The sequence below is a fragment of the Leucopleurus acutus genome (assembly GCF_964270905.1).
Source record: "Leucopleurus acutus genome assembly, chromosome: 15".
NCBI classification, from domain to species: domain Eukaryota; kingdom Metazoa; phylum Chordata; class Mammalia; order Artiodactyla; family Delphinidae; genus Leucopleurus; species Leucopleurus acutus.
Genome location: NC_139157.1, coordinates 49,744,611 through 49,764,601, shown reverse-complemented (window position 1 = coordinate 49,764,601; position 19,991 = coordinate 49,744,611). Strand labels below are relative to the sequence as shown.

The 19,991-nt window shown below is 44.6% G+C and overlaps 1 protein-coding gene across 1 annotated transcript in view; it reads left to right on the top strand.

Moving 5' to 3' along the window:
* LOC309972311 (uncharacterized protein) overlaps positions 1–19,991 on the top strand; it is a gene marked incomplete at its 3' end in the record, with an annotated part of 160,431 nt that overhangs the window by 136,112 nt on the left and 4,328 nt on the right. The window contains 8 exon segments of the mRNA XM_082855949.1: positions 3,805–3,914; positions 15,323–15,421; positions 15,425–15,472; positions 16,075–16,128; positions 16,775–16,936; positions 19,089–19,181; positions 19,183–19,242; positions 19,489–19,620. Of these exon segments, the coding sequence (XP_082712075.1) occupies positions 3,805–3,914; positions 15,323–15,421; positions 15,425–15,472; positions 16,075–16,128; positions 16,775–16,936; positions 19,089–19,181; positions 19,183–19,242; positions 19,489–19,620 (758 nt within the window).

Below are 19,991 nucleotides of genomic sequence, written 5' to 3'. Positions count from 1 at the left end.
GGAAATCTCATCTAAAATTAGAAACAGGTGGGGGCAGGGAGAGGCCCTGTGGGTACACTTGCTGGTGGCCAACCCCACCCCCAACAGAAAAGGGAGTGGGGTGGGGCTTGGCTTCCACCTCTGAAGCCCTAGGCTCTGTCAGTTTCAGGACTCCCCCGGAGTGGGAAGAGGAGAGAAATAGGTGAGTGAGGTTAAGAGGTGCAAGCTTCCAATTACAAAGTAAGTGAGTCATGGGGACAAAATGTACAGCAGAGGGAATATAGTTAATAATATTGTAATAACTTTGGTGACAGATGGTAACTAGATTTATGGTGGTGATCATTTTGTAATGTATAGAAATATTGAATCACTATGTTGTACACCTGCAACTAACACAATGTAGTAGGTCAATTATACCGCAATTAAAAAAAAAAAAAAAAGACTCTCCTGGGGCCATGGGCGAGGAAGTAGGCCTCACACAAAATGATTACGTACACAAGTACTTTTGCTCTCCCATATAGAAGTTAAAGAGTGTTGACATACTTCATTGTTCCAGCACTGTCATATTATTTTTAAATTTGATTTTATTTTTTAACAGATAATGCATTTACCTGGTTCAAAACTCAAAATGACATAAAACATATATATTTAGCAGGCTTGTTGCCACTATTGACCCCCTTCTGCCACCCCTATGTAATCATCTCTTTCAGTTTTTAATATATCCTTTTCAGTGCTTTTTATATATATACTATTTCATTCTTTTATTCAATGCCTATTTCCTAAGCACCTGCTATTTTCTAGGCTATATATTTTAAGCACTGTTTTGGGCATACAGTAGTCCTCCCTCTTCTGTGGGGAGTATGTTGCAACACCCCTAGTGGATGCCTAAAACCAGGGATAGTACCAAACCCTATATATATATATATATGATTTATATAGTATACTGTGTTTTTTTCCTATACATGCATACCTACGATAAAGTTTAATTTATAAGTTAGGCACAGTGAGAGATGAACAATAACTAATAATAAAATCGAACACTTATAACAATATATTATAAAAAAGTTATGTGAATGTGATCTCTCTCGAAATATTGTACTGTACTCACCCTTCTTCTTGGGTTGGTATGAGATGATAAAATGCCTACGTGATGAGAGGAAGTGAGGCGAATGACGTTGGCATTGTGATTTAGCACTGGGCTTCTGTTGATCTTCTAACGACAGGTCAGAAAGACGATCGTCTGCTTCAGGTGACCCTGGATCATCGGGCCATTATGACGTCCATGGTTGGATGTCAGGAGACTATGTTAGTGGTTGGGGATCCCGGGTGGGGCGGGATGGAGCAGGATGGCCCAAGATTTCATCGTGCTACTCAAAATGGTGCTCAATTTAAAACTTACGAATTGTTTATTTCTGCAAGTTTCCATTTAATATTTGCAGACTGCAGTTGACCACAGGTAACTAAAACTGCAGAAAGCAAAACCACGAATAAGGGAAGACTACTGTACATCCTAACTGTCATGGAGCAAAAATCCTTACTCTCATGGAATTTATCATCTAGAAGGGGGTAGACAGACAATAATCAATGAACATAAGAAATAAGAAAATAATGGAGTGAGGAGGATGGTGGTGTGAAGGTTCAAAGGGGCACATTGTAATTTTAAATAGGGTAGTCAGGATAGACTTCACTGAGAAAGTGACGTTTTGAGCAGAGTTGAAGAAGGTGAGGGAGTTAGCTATGTGGGTATCTGGGGGAAGAGCATTCCAGACAGAAAGACAGCCCATACAAAGGCCCGAAGCAGAGCATGCCTGTCATATTCATGGAACAGCAAAGACCCAAGTGTGGCTGGAGTGGAGAGAGTGAGGAAGAGTAGTAGGAGATGAAGTCAGAGAGGAAGCATGAAAGGACAGCAGACTGTGCAGGAGCTTGCAAGGATTTCAGTGTTTACTCTGAATGTGATGGGGAGCCTGTCCCAGATTTTGAGTGGCATGATCTGACTTACATTTGAATAGAATCTCTCTGGCTGCTATGTTGGGAACAAAGGGTGGAAGAAGGGAGAGGCTGGTTTTGAGGCTATTGCAGTAATCCAGGCAAGAGGAGATGGTGAATCAAACAAGGTTGGGAGCAGTGGAAGTATTAAGTGGTAAGATTCTGGGCATATTTTTAAAGTAGTCATTGATGAATTGGGTATAGGGTTTGGGAAAAAGAGAAGAGTCCATGATGACTCCAAGGCTTTTGACCTGAGCAACTGGGAAAACTGAATTGCCATCAGTTGAGAAGATCAGAAATTTAATTATGCACAAGTGAAGTTTGAAATGCCTTTTAGACATCCAAGAAGAGATGCCAAGTGGATATTAGATCTAAATTTGAGGGTTGTCAGCATACAGATGGTATTTAGCCATGATACTAAATGAGATAGCCAAGGGGGTGAGTGCAGATAGGAAAAACAAAAACGGTGAACCAAGGGCTGAGTCCTAGGACACTCTAATGTTAAGAGCTGGTGGTAGACGGGGGAGGCAGGAGGAGAACCAGCAAAAGGAACCTACAGGGAACAGTGAGGTAGAGGAAAACTAGGACAGGGTGGTGTCCCAACGTCTGGTGATGGAAGTTTCTCAAGAAAGAGGAAGTGAAAAATTGTGTGAAATGTTATTGGCAGTCAAGTAAAACCAGTGGCTTTAGCCATGTTGAGGTCACTGGTGTTTATGACAAAATCAGTTTCAGTGGAGTGAAAGGTGAAAGCTGTGTGAGTGGGTCTAGGAAGGATTTTGAGAGAAGTCACAGACATTAAGTATAGACATCTCTTTCTGAGAGATTTGCTAGAAAGGGAGCAAAGAAATGAGGCAAAAGCTGACAGGGGAAATGGGGTCAAGTGGAGAATTTTTATGAGGTGGGAGAAATGTGTGCTCTTGTGAATGATTCAGGAAAGAGGGGAGAAGTGATGATATCAGAGAAAGGCAAATATTTGGACCAATGACCTTGAATAGACTTGAGGGGATAGCCTCTCCCTTTATTGTTATTTTCTGTATCTTTCTTTTAAAAGATAGCATTTTATACCCACTTTTCTACACCTTGCATTTTCCGCTTAATCTATGGTTCTTTTCACATCAGTACATGGAGAAATTCTTCTCTTTTTTTTACAGCTGCATACTATCCCATTGGAAGGATATACTACAGTTTGTGTATTGTTTCTAAGTTTTTGCTGTCCTCAGCAATGCTATTCTGAATAACTGTGTATATGCCTCATCACATGTGTGTCAGCCCTGTTGCTGCTTCAGTGCAGGAGCTAAAGTTCATCTTCTGTGGCTCTCAACATTTCTAATGTGTGACTCTTTCTTCTCTCTTTTGGATTTCCTCCTCTTTTTTTATTAACTCTGCATTCAAATTAATTTTGCCTTGTAACACCAGGAATGTACTTAAATAGATAAATATAATAGCTCTTCATTTATTTCTGATCGTTGTGTTAGGTCAAAATAATTGTTCAGATACATATAGGGACTTTATGAAAACAGATGCCATATAGGATCAATAATTATATTTGATTTGGGATTTTTAGTTATGGTAACAAAATGTGGTTCACTGGACTTCAGAGGTACTTTTCCAAATCTTTTTGTTAGGAATCTTGTTAGAGATCTTCCTTATTCCCATGTTCTGGAGGATCCTGTGTCCTCAACCACCACCTCCCCTCCCCTGCCTCACCCATTAGTTTTTGTGTATTTGGAAGTGACAGCTTGTGTCCAGTGTTATGTCTCAGACAGTTGCCATCTCGTAGCTATTAATGGTTGTTCAATATTTTCTGGTACTGGTGTTGGTATGTTTCTCCCCTAGACCTTTGGAAACACCAAGTCATGAGAGAAAACTTTTCAGTTATCAGACCACAAATAGTTGAAAATTTTGTACAGAGATTACTGGAGAATTACCAGGATGGTGGACTAGAGGTATGTACTGAACATTAGTCATTCTAGAGTGTGGTTTGCTTTTTTTTTTTTTTTTTTAACATAAACCCAAACAAGAAAGACTTTCCCTTCAACACATCTCCTAATGCTTCCCTTACTCCCTTAGAGTTGAAGATGTGAAAACTGAGGCTGAACTCAAAGTAGAAATCACATGTTACCATTTTAATTTTGGAAAAAGACTGATTTCTAATTAAGTTGGGAGAGTAATTAGAATATGCATGTTGACTAATTTCAGATTTGGCCAATTCTTTAGAGTAACCTTGGAGTTTATGGATGAGTTGTTTTTAGCAACATTTCCTGTTATTGATTTTTTTAGTATAAAAATTTTAAGAGAAAAACCAAAATAACCTATGAAATCACTACTTAGAAAACTTCTTTAAATGTGCAATACGAAGAAAATGTAACACCTCAGAGAGGTAACATTTTCACCCCTATTCCACTCCATCATCCCCAGTTTCCTCTCCCAAAGGAAACCAGTATCAACAATTTGTATGTGTGTATATGTATTTGAATTCACAACTACTCCATATAATATGTATTTAACAATAATATATATTTAATACATACAACAGGCATACACATAGTCCTTGGAGTTTTTAACTGTTTACTATTGACAGGAGGTACCTTTCTAAATCAAAGGAATCTGCTGAAAAGGCAGTATGAGAGAGTGTTTGTGGAGATTTGGCCATAACAGAGTTTTTAGGATCTTTAAGGAATTAAGCCTTAAGTGCAGTAGGTAGCTGTGAATCCAGTTTCCTTTGAAATTCAATCATTTTGAAAAGCCTGCCTTAGAAAAATGTGCTCAATTTTTTGGACAACATTTTCTCCACATTTACATTTTTCTAAGCTCTCCAAATAGTCCCCATAATTTTATAATAAGCACTTCAGTTCTTATTTATAAGGTAGAGAATTCACAAGCTTGCTTAGAGATACACTATTCCTCAGAATTTATATGTATTTGTTTTAAGCTTTCAATTATACCCAGTGTGGTGCTGTGTATTCTGATGAGGGGGTGAAGTAATTCCTCTTGGATCCCTGCAGTTCAGTGATTCTCAAGCAGAAGTACAGAGGTGATTAAGGTGGGGTATGCTCAGAAAAATGTTTGAATCAAAAACTTTTGTGGCTTTCCTTAAAAGGAAGGAAATTCTGACACATGCTTCATTATGGAAGATATTCTGTTACATGAAATAAACCAGTCACAGAAACATAAATGCTGCATGATTCCACTTAGATGAGGTACATAATGTAATCAAATTCATAGAGACAGGAAGTAGAATGGTGTTTGTCAGGGGCTGGCAGGTGGGGGAATGGGAAGTTAGTGTTTAATGGGTACAGAGTTTCAGTTTGGCAACATGAAAAGAGTTCTAGAGATTGATTGCACAACGTTGTGAATGTACTTAATGCCGCTGAACTGTATACTTTAAAATGGCTAAAATGGCAAATTTAATGTATGTTTTACTGTGATTAAAAAAGCAAACAAAAAGTTTGTGGCTCAAGATCTGCTCATCCCTTATCTATGTACTTCACCCCAACATTGAAGACAGGATATTCTGGGAAAGAAATGTGAGTATTAGTAAACAGGGCAAACCTAGATCAGGCACAGCTGAAACTGAGGGCACACTGAAGAGGCTGGTATCAGCCTGCGGTTGTCTTGGAATAACAGGACCCCAGAATGTTAGGTCCCTCCAAAGTCTGTGCCTGGTGGGCTTCTAGTCTCTTCTGGATCATCTGCAGTGACTGGGAGCTCACTCTCTTTCAATCCCCACCCATACCTCCCCACCCCCATCCCTGGCAACTCTTGTTTCAGGCACCTCTTACTGAGCTGGATTTGGCCTCCCCACTGTCTCCACCATGGATCCTAGTTCTGTCTCTGGGACACCACAGATCACGGTTCTGACCCCTCACAACAAGCCTTTAGATAAATGAGGGCAGGTCAGTCAGAGAAGCTCAGTTGGGCCATTGCTAGCATGCATGAGTCTTCTGTAAAATTACAAGTTGGGCCAGCTCCAGGAGGACAGACCCAAACAGGTGCCCCTCTGGGTGGTGGATAACAAATATTTACCCATTCCTTCAGGCTGTACAGCCTATACCAGGGCACATGGACAGGGAAATGGTGCTCCCCTCACCTGGGTGCCCCTGCGCAGAGCAGACTGCACTGGTGTGCAAGGAAAGCCTGAGCCCTGCCTTCCCTTCTTCAGCCTAAACCAGCTTCCTTTCCTTCAACCTCTATGAGTGCCCCACCCTCCTGGTCAGGATCCTCTAAATTCAAGGTTGTCTGGCCAGCCAAGAGTACCCTTGTCCTGGGTGCTCTGCTTTGATTAACACCCATGAATGTGTTAGGTTTTGTCACAGCTGACTCATTAGGCTAACAGCCACCTGAAGCCCACACATGGCCTTCAGGCATCCTGCTACTGCCTTATTATTAGCCTTGTTCTTGTTAAACTTGGTCCACTCTTTGAACCTCTTGAAATCTTTAAAACTCTGGATTTTTATCATCCACCATACTGTCTCTCCCTTCCAGGTTCATGTCAGCCTGCCCTCGGTATCCTCCTTCAAGCCTTTAATAACAGTGTATGAAAGGACAGGCCCCAAGTGCTGTGCTACCCACTCTGGGTCCCCTCCAGGCTTAACAGGTACTTTGGGCACAGTCTTTCAGTGACCAGAAACTCATCCGGTTGTCCTTTCACCCAACCCATGTTCTCCGTTTGTCCAAAAGGACATCATAAGAAACCTTCTCAGATGTCCTGCTGAAATCCAGATACACTGCATCTGCTATATTTCCTGAGGGAAAAGTTTAATCTGATCTGACTGTTCTTGAACCCACGTTGGCTTCTCGTGATTTTTGCTTCCTTCTCCAAATTCTTCTCCAAAACTATGTTGACTGAGAGTAGTGAGAGTGGGCAACCTTGTCTTGTTCCTGATATTAGTGGAAATGCTTTCAGTTTTTCACCATTGAGGACGATGTTGGCTGTGGGTTTGTCATATATGGCCTTTATTATGTTGAGGAAAGTTCCCTCTATGCCTACTTTCTGGAGGGTTTTTATCATAAATGGGTGTTGAATTTTGTCAAAAGCTTTCTCTGCATCTATTGAGATGATCATATGGTTTTTCTCCTTCAATTTGTTAATATGGTGTATCACGTTGATTGATTTGCGTATATTGAAGAATCCTTGCATTCCTGGAATAAACCCCACTTGATCATGGTGTATGATCCATTTAATGTGCTGTTGGATTCTGTTTGCTAGTATTTTGTTGAGGATTTTTGCATCTATGTTCATCAGATATATTGGCCTGTAGTTCGCTTTCTTTGTGACATCCTTGTCTGGTTTTGGTATCAGGGTGATGGTGGCCTCGTAGAATGAGTTGGGGAGTGTTCCTCCCTCTGCTATATTTTGGAAGAGTTTGAGAAGGATAGGTGATAGCTCTTCTCTAAATGTTTGATAGAATTCGCCTGTGAAGTCATCTGGTCCTGTTGGAAGATTTTTAATCACAGTTTCAATTTCAGTGCTTGTGATTGGTCTGTTCATATTTTCTATTTCTTCCTGATTCAGTCTTGGCAGGTTGTGCCTTTCTAAGAATTTGTCCATATCTTCCAGGCTGTCCATTTTATTGGCATAGAGTTGCTTGTAGTAACCTCTTATGATCTTTTGTATTTCTGCAGTGTCAGTTGTTACTTCTCCTTTTTCATTTCTAATTCTATTGATTTCAGTCTTCTCCCTTTTTTTCTTGATGAGTCAGGCTAATGGTTTATCAATTTTGTTTATCTTTTCAAAGAACCAGCTTTTAGTTTTATTGATCGTTGCTATCATTTCCTTCATTTCTTTTTCATTTATTTCTGATCTGATTTTTATGATTTCTTTCCTTCTGGTAACTTTGGGGTTTTTTTGTTCTTCTTCCTCTAATTGCTTTAGGTGCAAGGTTAGGTTGTTTATTCGAGATGTTTCCTGTTTCTTAAGGTAGGATTGTATTGCTATAAGCTTCCCTCTTAGAACTGCTTTTGCTGCATCCCATAGATTTTGTGTCGTCGTGTCTCCATTGTCATTTGTTTCTAGGTATTTTTTGATTTCCTCTTTGATTTCTTCAGTGATCACTTCGTTATTAAGTAGTGTATTGTTTAGCCTCCATGTGTTTGTATTTTTTACAGATATTTTCCTGTAATTGATATCTAGTCTCATAACATTGTGGTCGGAAAAGATACTTGATACAATTTCAATTTTCTTAAATTTACCAAGGCTTGATTTGTGACCCAAGATATGATCTATCCTGGAGAATGTTCCATGAGCACTTGAGAAAAATGTGTATTCTGTTGTTTTTGGATGGAATGTCCTATAAATATCAATTAAGTCCATCTTGTTTAATGTATCATTTAAAGCTTGTGTTTCCTTATTTATTTTCATTTTGGATGATCTGTCCATTGGTGAAAGTGGGGTGTTAAAGTCCCCTACTATGAATGTGTTACTGTCGATTTCCCCTTTTATGGCTGTTAGTATTTGCCTTATGTATTGAGGTGCTCCTATGTTGCATGCATAAATATTTACAATTGTTATATCTTCTTCTTGGATCGATCCCTTGATCATTATGCAGTGTCCTTCTTTGTCTCTTCTAACAGTCTTTATTTTAAAGTCTATTTTGTCTGATATGAGAATTGCTACTCCAGCTTTCTTTTGGTTTCCATTTGCATGAAATACCTTTTTCCATCCCCTTACTTTCAGTCTGTATGTGTCTCTAGGTCTGAAGTGGGTCTCTTGTAGACAGCAAATATATGCGTCTTGTTTTTGTATCCATTCAGCCAATCTGTGTCTTTTGGTGGGAGCATTTAGTCCATTTACATTTAAGGTAATTATCGATATGTATGTTCCCATTCCCATTTTCTTAATTGCTTTGGGTTTGTTATTGTAGGTCTTTTCCTTCTTTTGTGTTTCTTGCCTAGAGAAGTTCCTTTAGCAGTTGTTGTAGAGCTGGTTTGGTGGTGCTGAACTCTCTCAGCTTTTGCTTGTCTGTAAAGGTTTTAATTTCTCCATCAAATCTGAATAAGATCCTTGCTGGGTAGAGTAATCTTGGTTGCAGGTTTTTCTCCTTCATCACTTTCAATATGTCCTGCCACTCCCTTCTGGCTTGCAGAGTTTCTGCTGAAAGATCAGCTGTTAACCTTATGGGGATTCCCTTGTGTGTTATTTGTTGTTTTTCCCTTGCTGCTTTTAATATGCTTTCTTTGTATTTAATTTTTGACAGTTTGATTAATATGTGTCTTGGCGTATTTCTCCTTGGATTTATCCTGTATGGGACTCTCTGTGCTTCCTGGACTTGATTAACTATTTCCTTTCCCATATTAGGGAAGTTTTCAACTATAATCTCTTCAAATATTTTCTCAGTTCCTTTCTTTTTCTCTTCTTCTTCTGGACCCCCTATAATTCGAATGTTGGTGCGTTTAATGTTGTCCCAGAGGTCTCTGAGACTATCCTCAGTTCTTTTCATTCTTTTTTCTTTATTCTGCACTGCAGTAGTTATTTCCAATATTTTATCTTCCAGGTCACTTATCCGTTCTTCTGCCTCAGTTATTCTGCTATTGATCCCATCTAGAGTATTTTTCATTTCATTTATTGTGTTGTTCATCATTGTTTGTTTCATCTTTATTTCTTCTAGGTCCTTGTTAAATGTTTCTTGCATTTTCTCTATTCTACTTCCAAGATTTTGGATCATCTTTACTATCATTATTCTGAATTCTTTTTCAGGTAGACTGCCTATTTCCTCTTCATTTGTTAGGTCTGGTGGGTTTTTATCTTGCTCCTTCATCTGCTGTGTGTTTTTCTGTCTTTTCATTTTGCTTATCTTACTGTGTTTGGGTTCTCCTTTTTGCAGGCTGAAGGTTCGTAGTTCCTGTTGTTTTTAGTGTCTGTCCCCAGCGGCTAAGGTTGGTTCAGTGGGTTGTGTAGGCTTCCTGGTGGAGGGTACTAGTGCCTGTGTTCTGGTGGATGAGGCTGGATCTTGTCTTTCTGGTGGGCAGGTCCACGTCTGGTGATGTGTTTTGGGGTGTCTGTAGACTTATTATGATTTAGGGCAGCCTCTCTGCTAATGGGTGGGGTTGTGTTCCTGTCTTGCTAGTTGTTTGGCATAGGATGTCCAGCACTGTAGCTTGCTGGTCGTTGAGTGAAGCTGGGTGCTGGTGTTGAGATGGAGATCTCTGGGAGATTTTCGCCGTTTGATATTATGTGCAGCTGGGAGGCCTCTTGTGGACCATTGTCCTAAAGTTGGCTCTGCCACCTCAGAGGCACAGCACTAACTCCTGGCTGCAGCACCAAGAGCCTTTCATCCACACGGCTCCTTAATTTGGGATGATTCGTTGTCTATTCATGTATTCCACAGATGCAGGGTACATCAAGTTGATTGTGGAGCTTTAATCCGCTGCTTCTGAGGCTGCTGGGAGAGATTTCCCTTTCTCTTCTTTGTTCTCACAGCTCCCAGGGGCTAAGCTTTGGATTTGGCCCCGCCTGTGCGTGTAGGTCGCAGGAGGGCGTCTGTTCTTTGCTCAGACAGGACGGGGTTAAAGGAGCCGCTGATTCGGAGGCTCTGGCTCACTCAGGCCGGGGGTAGGGAGGGTCACGGAGTGCGGGGCAGGCCTGCGGCGGCAGAGGCCGGCGTGACATTGCCAGCCTGAGGCGCGCCGTGCGTTCTCCCGGGGCAGATGTCCCTGGATCCCGGGACCGTGGCAGTGGCGGGCTGCACAGGCTCCCCAGAAGGGGGGTGTGGATAGTAACCTGTGTTCGCACACAGGCTTCTTGGTGGCGGCAGCAGCGGCCTTAGCGTCTCATGTCTGTCTCTGGGGTCCGCACTTTTAGCCGCGGCTCGCACCCGTCTCTGGAGCTCCTTTAAGCAGCGTTCTTAATTCCCTCTCCTCGCGCACCAGGAAATAAAGAGGGAAGAAAAAGTGTCTTGCCTCTTCGGCAGGTCCAGACTTTTCCCCGGACTACCTCCCAGCTAGCTGTGGTGCACTATCCACTAACCGCCAACCCCAGTCCTCTCCCTGCGCTCCTACCGAAGCCGGAGCCTCAGCTCCCAGCCCCGCCCGCCTCGGCGGGTGAGCAGACAAGCCTCTCGGCTGGTGAGTGCCGGTCGGCCCTGATCCTCTGTGCTGGAATCTCTCCGCTTTGTCCTCCACACCCCTGTTTCTGTGTTCCCCTCCGCGGCTCCGAAGCTCCCCCCCTCTGCCACCCGCAGTCTCCGCCCGCGAAGGGGCTTCCTAGTGTGTGGACACTTCTCCTCCTTCACAGCTCCCTCCCGCTGGTGCAGGACCCGTCCCTATCCTTTTGTCTCTGTTTATTTTTTTCTTTTGCCCTAACCAGGTACGTGGGGGGTTTCTTTCATTTTGGGAGGTCTGAGGTCTTCTGCCAGCGTTGAGTAGGTGCTCCGTAGGAGTTGTTCCACGTGTAGATGTATTTCTGGTGTATCTGTGGGGAGGAAGGTGATCTCCGCGTCTTACTCTTCCGCCATCTTCCCGGAAGTCGATGAGATTAACCTGGGCCAAGTTTTAAAGCACAAGTCGGAGTTGGCCAGAGGAAGAAGGGCTGGGGAGGGGAGGCAGCAATCTAGGAAGGGAGTTATAGCAGAGTTCAGAGGAGGAGATTGTAAAGGTAGGCAGGGCCAGATCCTGAATGGCCTTGTGTGTAATCCTTATGAGTTTGGATTTCATCCCAGAGTCAGTGGGAAGTCACTGAAGCATTTTGTCAGCAGAGGTAGGTTTTAGAAATATCATCAAAACACCTTGTGTGTGCCTGATGTTAGATGGATTGTTGTGAGGGGCTCCGAGAGGAAGCAAACCACAGAAGCACAGTTTGCTCCCAGCAGGATCAGACTTTTGCCATAACAAGGCCTGGCACCTACCATGCTTCACTCCAGGCTGGATCTCCAGAACAATCCATGGGGCAATCTTGTGCTCTTCCAGCCAGTGCCACACAATATGGTTCAGGTTTAAGTGTTGGTGAAGAAGTCAGCCCACTGGAGGGCACTGGGCCAACGGTCATGACTCTGGTTCTTATGCAACCCAGGCGCCTGCCTTCGAGGGGAAGTTGGCAGATGAAGCCCCTTTGTGCTGCACTTTGACATCAAGCAGACTTTTAGTGACCTAGGAAGGCAGGGGTGAGTTGTAGAACAGCTTTTGAGAAACAAATTGCTCTCTGAGCTCATAAGACTTGCCAACAGAAGCACATAGGCTGTAGTCCCACAACAGATGCTGCTCAGGTGGCTCCAATGCTGCTTCTGGGAGGCCAAGTACCATCTGCAGAAGCAAAGTTCATCTGGAGAGAGGGACTGCTGGGAACTGGGAGTCTCCCTGCACCGCTCTGTCACCTGTCAGTCACTGCTGCCTGTCTGCCCCACTCAGACATGGTCCATGTGCCCACTGCAGATGCTCTGGCAGGGCCCTTACTCCTCTCCCTGCCTTCCCCTCACCCCCTATATGCCATCGCCTTGAGCTGATCTTTCAGCCCAGGCTCCTGAAGCCTCAGTAGAGCCACTGAGGGAAGGGAGCAACAGGATTTCTCTGGCTTCTGGAGATGCTCAAGGGGAGTCCTGGCTATTCTTACCTCTTTGGTGTAACACAGACTCATCCAAGACTTCCTCCTTGGCTGGTTAAAATAGCATGCTGGCTAAGAGAGGATGGCAGAGGGCCACGGTGGTTCAAGTCTGCATTTCTGTTTGTTTGGGATCCTATATCCGCAGTGGCTATGGAGGCGTTAGTTTGAGAAGTGTTTGCCCTGTGGAGGCCCTGTTGGCATGCTCAAGTTTGGGCACTGCTGTCCAGGACAGAGAGGGGTGAGTCACTGTGGCTGACTCCAAGCACTGGGCCTGGCCCACCTGGATGAGGTCACCAGCCACACCTTGATGGCCCCAAATGTGGTCTCATGACTTCTCAAGGCTTCAGGCTTTCAACGCAGTCTGGGAAGTGCTATCTTTGTCAATACTAATTCATGTAGCCTTGGCCCTTTCACCATAAAGAAGTCAAGGTCCAGGGGATGGAATCTTGGTGTCCTTTGCCTTGTCAGCAGCGGACTCTGGCTGTCCTACTGCTCACTTTCCAGGACCAGGATGGATTGCCCTCACCCACCTCCTCTGAGGGAACCCCTTGAGGAGGCCCTGGAGAGTGAGGGTGGGAGGCTGAGCGCCTCCCCTGACTGCCTGGCTCCTGCTCATAAAATCCCCCATGAGCAGAGGTTTTCATCTACTGTTTCCATTATGCATGTCTTGAATGCATCCTGCCAAGCTGCTATAGTTGATAACCTTTGCCAAAGCTTTACTATTTTTTAATTAGTATATACATTTTATTTAGGCATACATTTTTATATATAATTATTATAATTATATATACATTTTATGATTATATTAGAAAATAGAAATATGATGTATTAGAAAATACACTCATAATCTTACCCTCATTGATAGCCACTATTATTATTTTGGTGTCTTTCCTTCCAAGTTTTATTTATAACTTTTAAAAATTCATGCACCTTTTTTTTAACAAAATAAGATTATTCTATATGCCTTTTTGTTGTAGTGTACTTTTTTCACTTGACTATATGTTATAGACATGTTTCCTTGTCAATATACATACATCCACAGCCCAGTTTTTGGTGGCTGTTTAGTGTTTCATCCTATAGATGAATAAGACGTATTCAACCTGTTTTCCATCATTAAGTACCTTAGGTTGTTTCCATTTTTCTTTTCTATTGGAAGGGCTACTCTAAAGAACATCTGTTAACATATATTTTTGTGTATAACTTTTATTATTCTCTAAAAATAAATTCCTGGAAGAGGAGTTACTGGATCAAAGAGCATGAATATTTTAAAACCCTTTCACAGCCACTGCTAGTCTGCCCTCCAAAGTACTACACTGATGTCTCCTCCTGTCAGCAGTGGTGAGCAAGCCACTTTCCTCACTCCATCAGTACTGGGGTTTTATCAGCATTTGCCATCTCCGCTAGTTTGCCTGACCTGGCAAAGCGTGGCTGGGCCCTCTCTGGAGGTCAGTGGCACAGAGGTTGCACTGATAGGACAGTGTCACCAGGACAATCAAATCAGAGCCAGGGGAATCACCCCAGGCTGGAAGGAGAACCTAGTTTGTGCAGCAAACTTCCAGTGAGCCTAGAGCCGTCCAGACCCTGGAAGTGTCACAGATAAAGCTCATCAAGTGAGCAGGCTGAATCTTGGAGTGGGCCCCATAGGACTGCCAGATACACACACAAACACACTCACTGATATGCGTTGAGGGACACATACAGACCTATAGGGACCTATACAAATACAGAGAGAGACATACACAGAGAGGTACAGACACACAGAGAAACACACACAGACATGCATTTATGAATATAGACACACACACACAAATGCACACAGACACACTCGCTGATACAGACACACAGAGACACACGAGCACTCCCATGGACGTGCAGGTCCTAGTCAGGTAGATCTGCCCTACCTTCCACATATTGGCTCCCATTTCTCTTGGAGTCTAAACCTAAGTCTGCCTTGGACGGTTGGACTTTTCCTCTGTTCCTTAAAGACCACCTCTTCAAAAAGGGGGCCCAGCAGCCTAGAGAAAGGGATGGAATGGGACTGCCTAGAGAGTGAGAGCTATGGCCCTTTGACCAAGGCAAGAAGTGCCCCTGTCAGAGGCCCCACTTCAGAGGCCCCTCTGGCTCTGCTCCAGCCCCACCCTTCCCCATGGCCAAGGGGACGTGCCCACTCCGATCCCTGGCCTTCCTTCTGGACCGTGCTCCGGATACCTGGGCACTGGAATTCCTGGCCCTTCCCCAGATCATCCTCCCCAGAGAGAGAATGGGCCTCACCACCCGTGAGCACACCCTGGCCTGTGGGGTAGACAAGGACAGCTGTGCAGGGGTGTGGACAGCCAGGGTGTCTGCTTATATGCATGCAAGCCCCCCTCCCACCCGTGTGATGTGAGGTCAAAGGGAGGAAGCGAAGGGGGTCAAACTGTAAACTATGGGTTGGAGACTAGCTCTCCCTGACCATATCTCAGCATAGAACTCAGAGTAGTCCAAGGATGATAAAAATCAAACCTGGCCTCCCGAGTCCCTTTGAAGGTCTGTTTTTCAAAGTAGGAGAATTAAACATTTTCATTTTAATAGTTTGATTTATAACCTTTAAGTATATAGAACACTTAGACACGTGGAACGTGGGCATCCGTTTGTACTCTTGTCCCTGGCCCTGCAAATGTTAAGAGCAGACCTGAAAGAGAGACTTTCAAGGCTACAGAGCTGATGTTTTTCCATGGAGGAGAAATGGAAGTGGATCTGTGAGCCAAGGTAACATGTGCCTTGAGCTCTGGTGTGGTGGGGCTGCCTGGGGGAGCTGCTGTGAGCGATGCCCCTTTTCAGATCACTTTCAGGAAAGACCACCTCGAGACCTGCCTCCTTTCCCTGGGTTGTGATGTGATGGCCAAAGAATGCAGCAACTTCGAGAGCCACTCCATGTGTTAAGAGCATGTATTGGAGCATGCTAGGCAGAAGCTCTGCCAGAAAGAGCAAGTATGTTCCCAGACAGACAAGAAGTGCATTGGGGAAGGTGTGGGGAGGGAGGCCCAGGAATCACTCCAAAGAGGAAATAAAGCACGGTGCAGTCTGGTGCAGGGAGGTGTTCTTATGCAAGAATTGAGGGTAGATGGCCCTCTCCAACGTTTTCTTCTCATTGGCTCATTTCCTTGGGCTCTGGTCTTCTCAGCCGGGAAGGTGATGGCCCCAGCAACACTGGGTTGTATGCTTTGGAGGGGTCTAGTGGGGAATATAAGAGGTAAGCAGTAAGGCAGCTGGCCCCCAGGGGAAGATCCATAGCTGACCTTCCCACCCTCAGCAAGCACAAGGGACTTCGTGCTGTTCCTGGTTCAGCAGAGAAGCTAGGATCCTTGAATAAACTCTGTCTTTAGGATGCACATCATGGGTCTCACTTGATGAGACTTCCTTAAAATGAGATCTCGTCCTAAAGTTCAGTGGAGCAACAAGCACAGTCCTAGCTGCAGGTGGAGCCTGAGGATCTCAAAAAGAAGCACGAATAACACAGATAAGGGCTGTCTGGAGCATGGCGCACTGAATAAATATTTGAGTTTGGCTATGCACTGCTTTCTCCTCTTTAGGAATTAGACATTATACGAAGAGGTCAGAGGCCACCTGAAGACAAGGCTGATCAGGTAGGTCAGTTATTACTAAAAAAGTTCTCCATTTCTCAAATCCACAATCTCAGCAGTAGTCAGACATGGGACATCCTGGTGTCATTTTCTTGTGCCCCTTCCTATAGAAATCCCATCAATGACTGGTCCACTGCAGAGACATCCAAGGAGTGTGCCTGTACTTTTTAAGCAATGAGAGCTTTTTTTTCCTTAGTTTTTTGGTGACTTTTGTTATTTTTTTATTGCTTTGTTTTTTCTTTCTGTTTTTGTTTTTTTGGGGGGGGGGGTGTTTGTTTTCTTTTGAGGCCAATGTGCCTTCTGAGGAGGAGGTATATAGGCTAAGGTGTCATGGGGAGGCCAGTTAGGAAATGGAAGCCAAGACAGTTGAAGTATTTTCTCCAAAGTACTTAAGTAGCATCTCTTCTGGGTTCATTCATTCAGCAGCCATTTATCGAGCACCTACTATGTGTCTGGAACTGTTCTGGGACCCTTAAGCCAACTTTAGCTTCTTCTGCCCACACTTGCACAACAGGATATTCACCTTTTTCATTAAGTTCAAAGTAGAATACCAATTCAACATTGATATATTGATACAAAGGACTCTTTTTGCAGTGGCCGTGTGGAATTCCTGAATTATTTTCCATTAAAACAAAACTTCTGCTACTAGATTGCAGAGCTCAGTCACAATATGATCATGGAAGTCACTGCTCCGACTCGACTCACGGATTGGGAGGAGACTCTGGATCTCAAAAAGCAAATTCGAAAAGAAGTCCAAGAAGAATATGAAGCATTAGTTCAAGCTTTGTTTGTGACATGTTTGCACATCAAAGTAAGTGACCTGGGTCGGATGTCTGGGCAGTCCTGTGGGGACCCGGGTGTACCTGACCCCCGCGGTGGCTGTACGGAGAGATCAATAACAGAGTGGGCTTTGTGACAACAAGAGATTGTTGGGCCCAAGAATTCTCCAGCTCCAGGCTTTCACTGCAGAGAATGAGTCAGCAATGAGTGGTCATTATTTTCCCAAAAGAGACACTGAATTTTAAATAACTTAGATATTTGCAGTTTTCCTCACTCTACTGCCATGTTGCCATCTGATTGCTGTTGAGGGAAGGGGGAGTTTCTTCTCCAAAACCCCAACAGTTTATGTCACTGTTTTGTCTATTGAATGACCATCCAAAACAGGAGAGCACAGTGCCCTGGGCCAGGCCAAACCCCAGTGTAAGTGTAGGTAGCAACAGCCGCCTCCTGGAAGCTCACTGGGCAGATTCAGAATCTGAATCAGCTTTCAGAGATTTTACAACCTTCAAAATGCCCATCAGCCTTTCTCTCACGTCTGGTGTCAGGGAGCTGCTGACCTGTCAGTAAAGGTCCAGGCAGAAGAGGAGTGAGGGGGTTCCCATGTGCCCACAGCACTGTGGAAGCCTGTCACTGTCTTATGATGTCTGAGCAGCTGTAAGATGGAGACCCATGCCTAAAATGGGCTATTGTGGAGCCTGGTCCCCCTGCCCTACAAGTGAGAATTTCGGTACAAACCTACCACCCCCAAGTCCATGGCTTCCCCCAGACCTGCCCCCTTCTCTGCTATTAGATGTTCCCCAGAGCCAGCCCCATTTGGGTCCTTCCCTTACTCCCTTCCCCCAAAGGATTCCAGGATGGTCCCTGGAGTTGGTCCATTGAGAGGAGTTTCCACTGATGCTCTGCCTTGGTCTGGTTATTCCAGAGAGGAATGGACCTTTCTCCTTACTGTGAAGTGTCCACAAAACACAAATGCTTACAAATATTAAGGTATCCAAACCAACATGCATTGGGCCTGGTGCTGCAGGAGAGAGGTGAGCAGACAGTGAAGTCTAGAATTTACTAAGCCATCTTTCGGGTGTCAAATTGTTGAAAAATATCTTAGGTTCTTTTTAGTTTCTGCCAGATTCCTAGACAAAAAGGAAATTCTCCACTTCTTTCAGGCTCAGTGAGTTCCACAAGCCCCTGAAGGTAGGGGAATCGCTGTTTTACCCCAGGGTCCCAAGAAGATGGTGAAGCTTTTGCTGTGTGGCCAGTAGCCAGGCTTCCTGCTGTGGCTCCCCGGCATAACCTCCTGTTTCCTCTCCCGGGAAGTGGTTCAGAGGTGATAGGATATCCCATAGTCACCCCTCACCCAAGGATGCTGGGTCTCCAAGTTGTACTTACTGATGAGCGAGCTATTTCACCATAAGCTGTTAGCCATAGACATTCAGAACGGGCTGTTTCACAATGAGATTTCTGTTGGAGCCTAAAGAGGAAGGCAGCCAGCTTGATTCCTTCCTCTAATTTATCTATTTTTATTTTATTTTATTTTAATTTATTTATTATTATATTTTTTTGCAGTATGCGGGCTTCTCATTGTTGTGGCCTCTCCCGTTGCGGAGCACAGGTTCCAGACGCGCAGGCTCAGCGGCCATGGCTCACGGGCCCAGCCGCTCCATGGCATGTGGGATCCTCCCGGACCGGGGCACGAACCCATGTCCCCTGCATCGGCAGACTGACTCTCAACCACTGCGCCACCAGGGAAGCCCTTAATTTATCTGTTTTTAATGGAGTTCCTTGTTAGTGGCTCATGGACAATGTCTTACCTGGTCAGGTTCTGCTGGGTCAAACTGATAGCAAAAATCCCTAGGTTCAAATTCCCAAGTAACCCTTTGTGTATGGGGCGGTGGGGGGGGTGGCTGGGGGGTGGTTTGGTTTTCCGCCTGTGACCTCCCATTCTTCTACCTGCTCAGCTTGTCTTGGCCTCTGACAACCACAGGCTCTGAGATGTGCGGGTGATGAAGCCCTGCGGGTTGAAGACAACACTAAAGGGGCCGCTAGTGAGGCTTCCAGACAATACCCGATGGAGTAATTGTCTGGGTGGATGTTGTTTTCATGTGATATCATTTCTGAAAGTTGGGTTTTAGGGGGCAAAGTGACTCTTCCTCAGCTGACCTTCCTGAACTTGAGCCTGCAATTTGCAGAAGCTGGATGAGAATCAGCTTAATTTGATCCAGAAAGTGTGTGAGCTCATCGGTGAAGTAAGAACAGAAGGGACTGACAATACGAAAGAAAGGCCTGAAGAAGAAATGGGGCTCCACCACACCTGACGAAGAAATGAAAGAAAATCCAGCCATAGTATGTGATCTCATTTTGAGTGGGGTATCAGCATTTCATCCTAGCGTCTGACCCCACTGCTCACTCTGTTTGCATTCCTGTCCTGTTTCCCTGAGAAATCCTTGTGTCAGGCATTTAAAAAGGGCACTGGGTCTCACTGCACAATTGTCTCATCTTCTGGAAGGCATGTTTCTGATGTCAGGATTCATGTCCTTCCTGAGAAAAGTGCTGGGGGCAGCCTTTTCTGAAAGTGAGCCTTCTAAGCAGGAGCAGCTGCTGGCCTTGGAGCAGGACAACTGCAGCCTGGCCGCCCTGGTGTGCAAAATGAGAAGCCTGGGCCACTGGAGGCTGGCGGTGCAGCAGGCGCACTTCCGGGGCCAGCTGAGCAGGGCTGAGAAGGTGAGAGCGCGGGGGGAGGGAGGCCCGGCCCAGCAGGGGGAGGGGGTGGCACTGGCCTCCTTGGCTGCAGCTGCTGTGCTGGTGTCAGGTAGCAAGTTTTCCTGGGAACGGGCAAGAGCAGAGCCTGGGGAGAAATAGGAAAGAGCCAGAAGCAAATGGCAAAGAAGCAAATGAGAGAACAGATCAGAGTTTAGCACAAGGGAAGGGAAAAGATGGAGCGGGCAAGCTTTGTCAAAACACTGCAAATCCTTGAGTTTCAAGCATGATGATCTGAGGAAAATGAAGGAACAATAAGTGGAAAATCTGCTTTAAGGAAAATTGAAACCAGAGCACTTATCAATAGTGGTTTGGAAACTTTTACTTACTGTTTC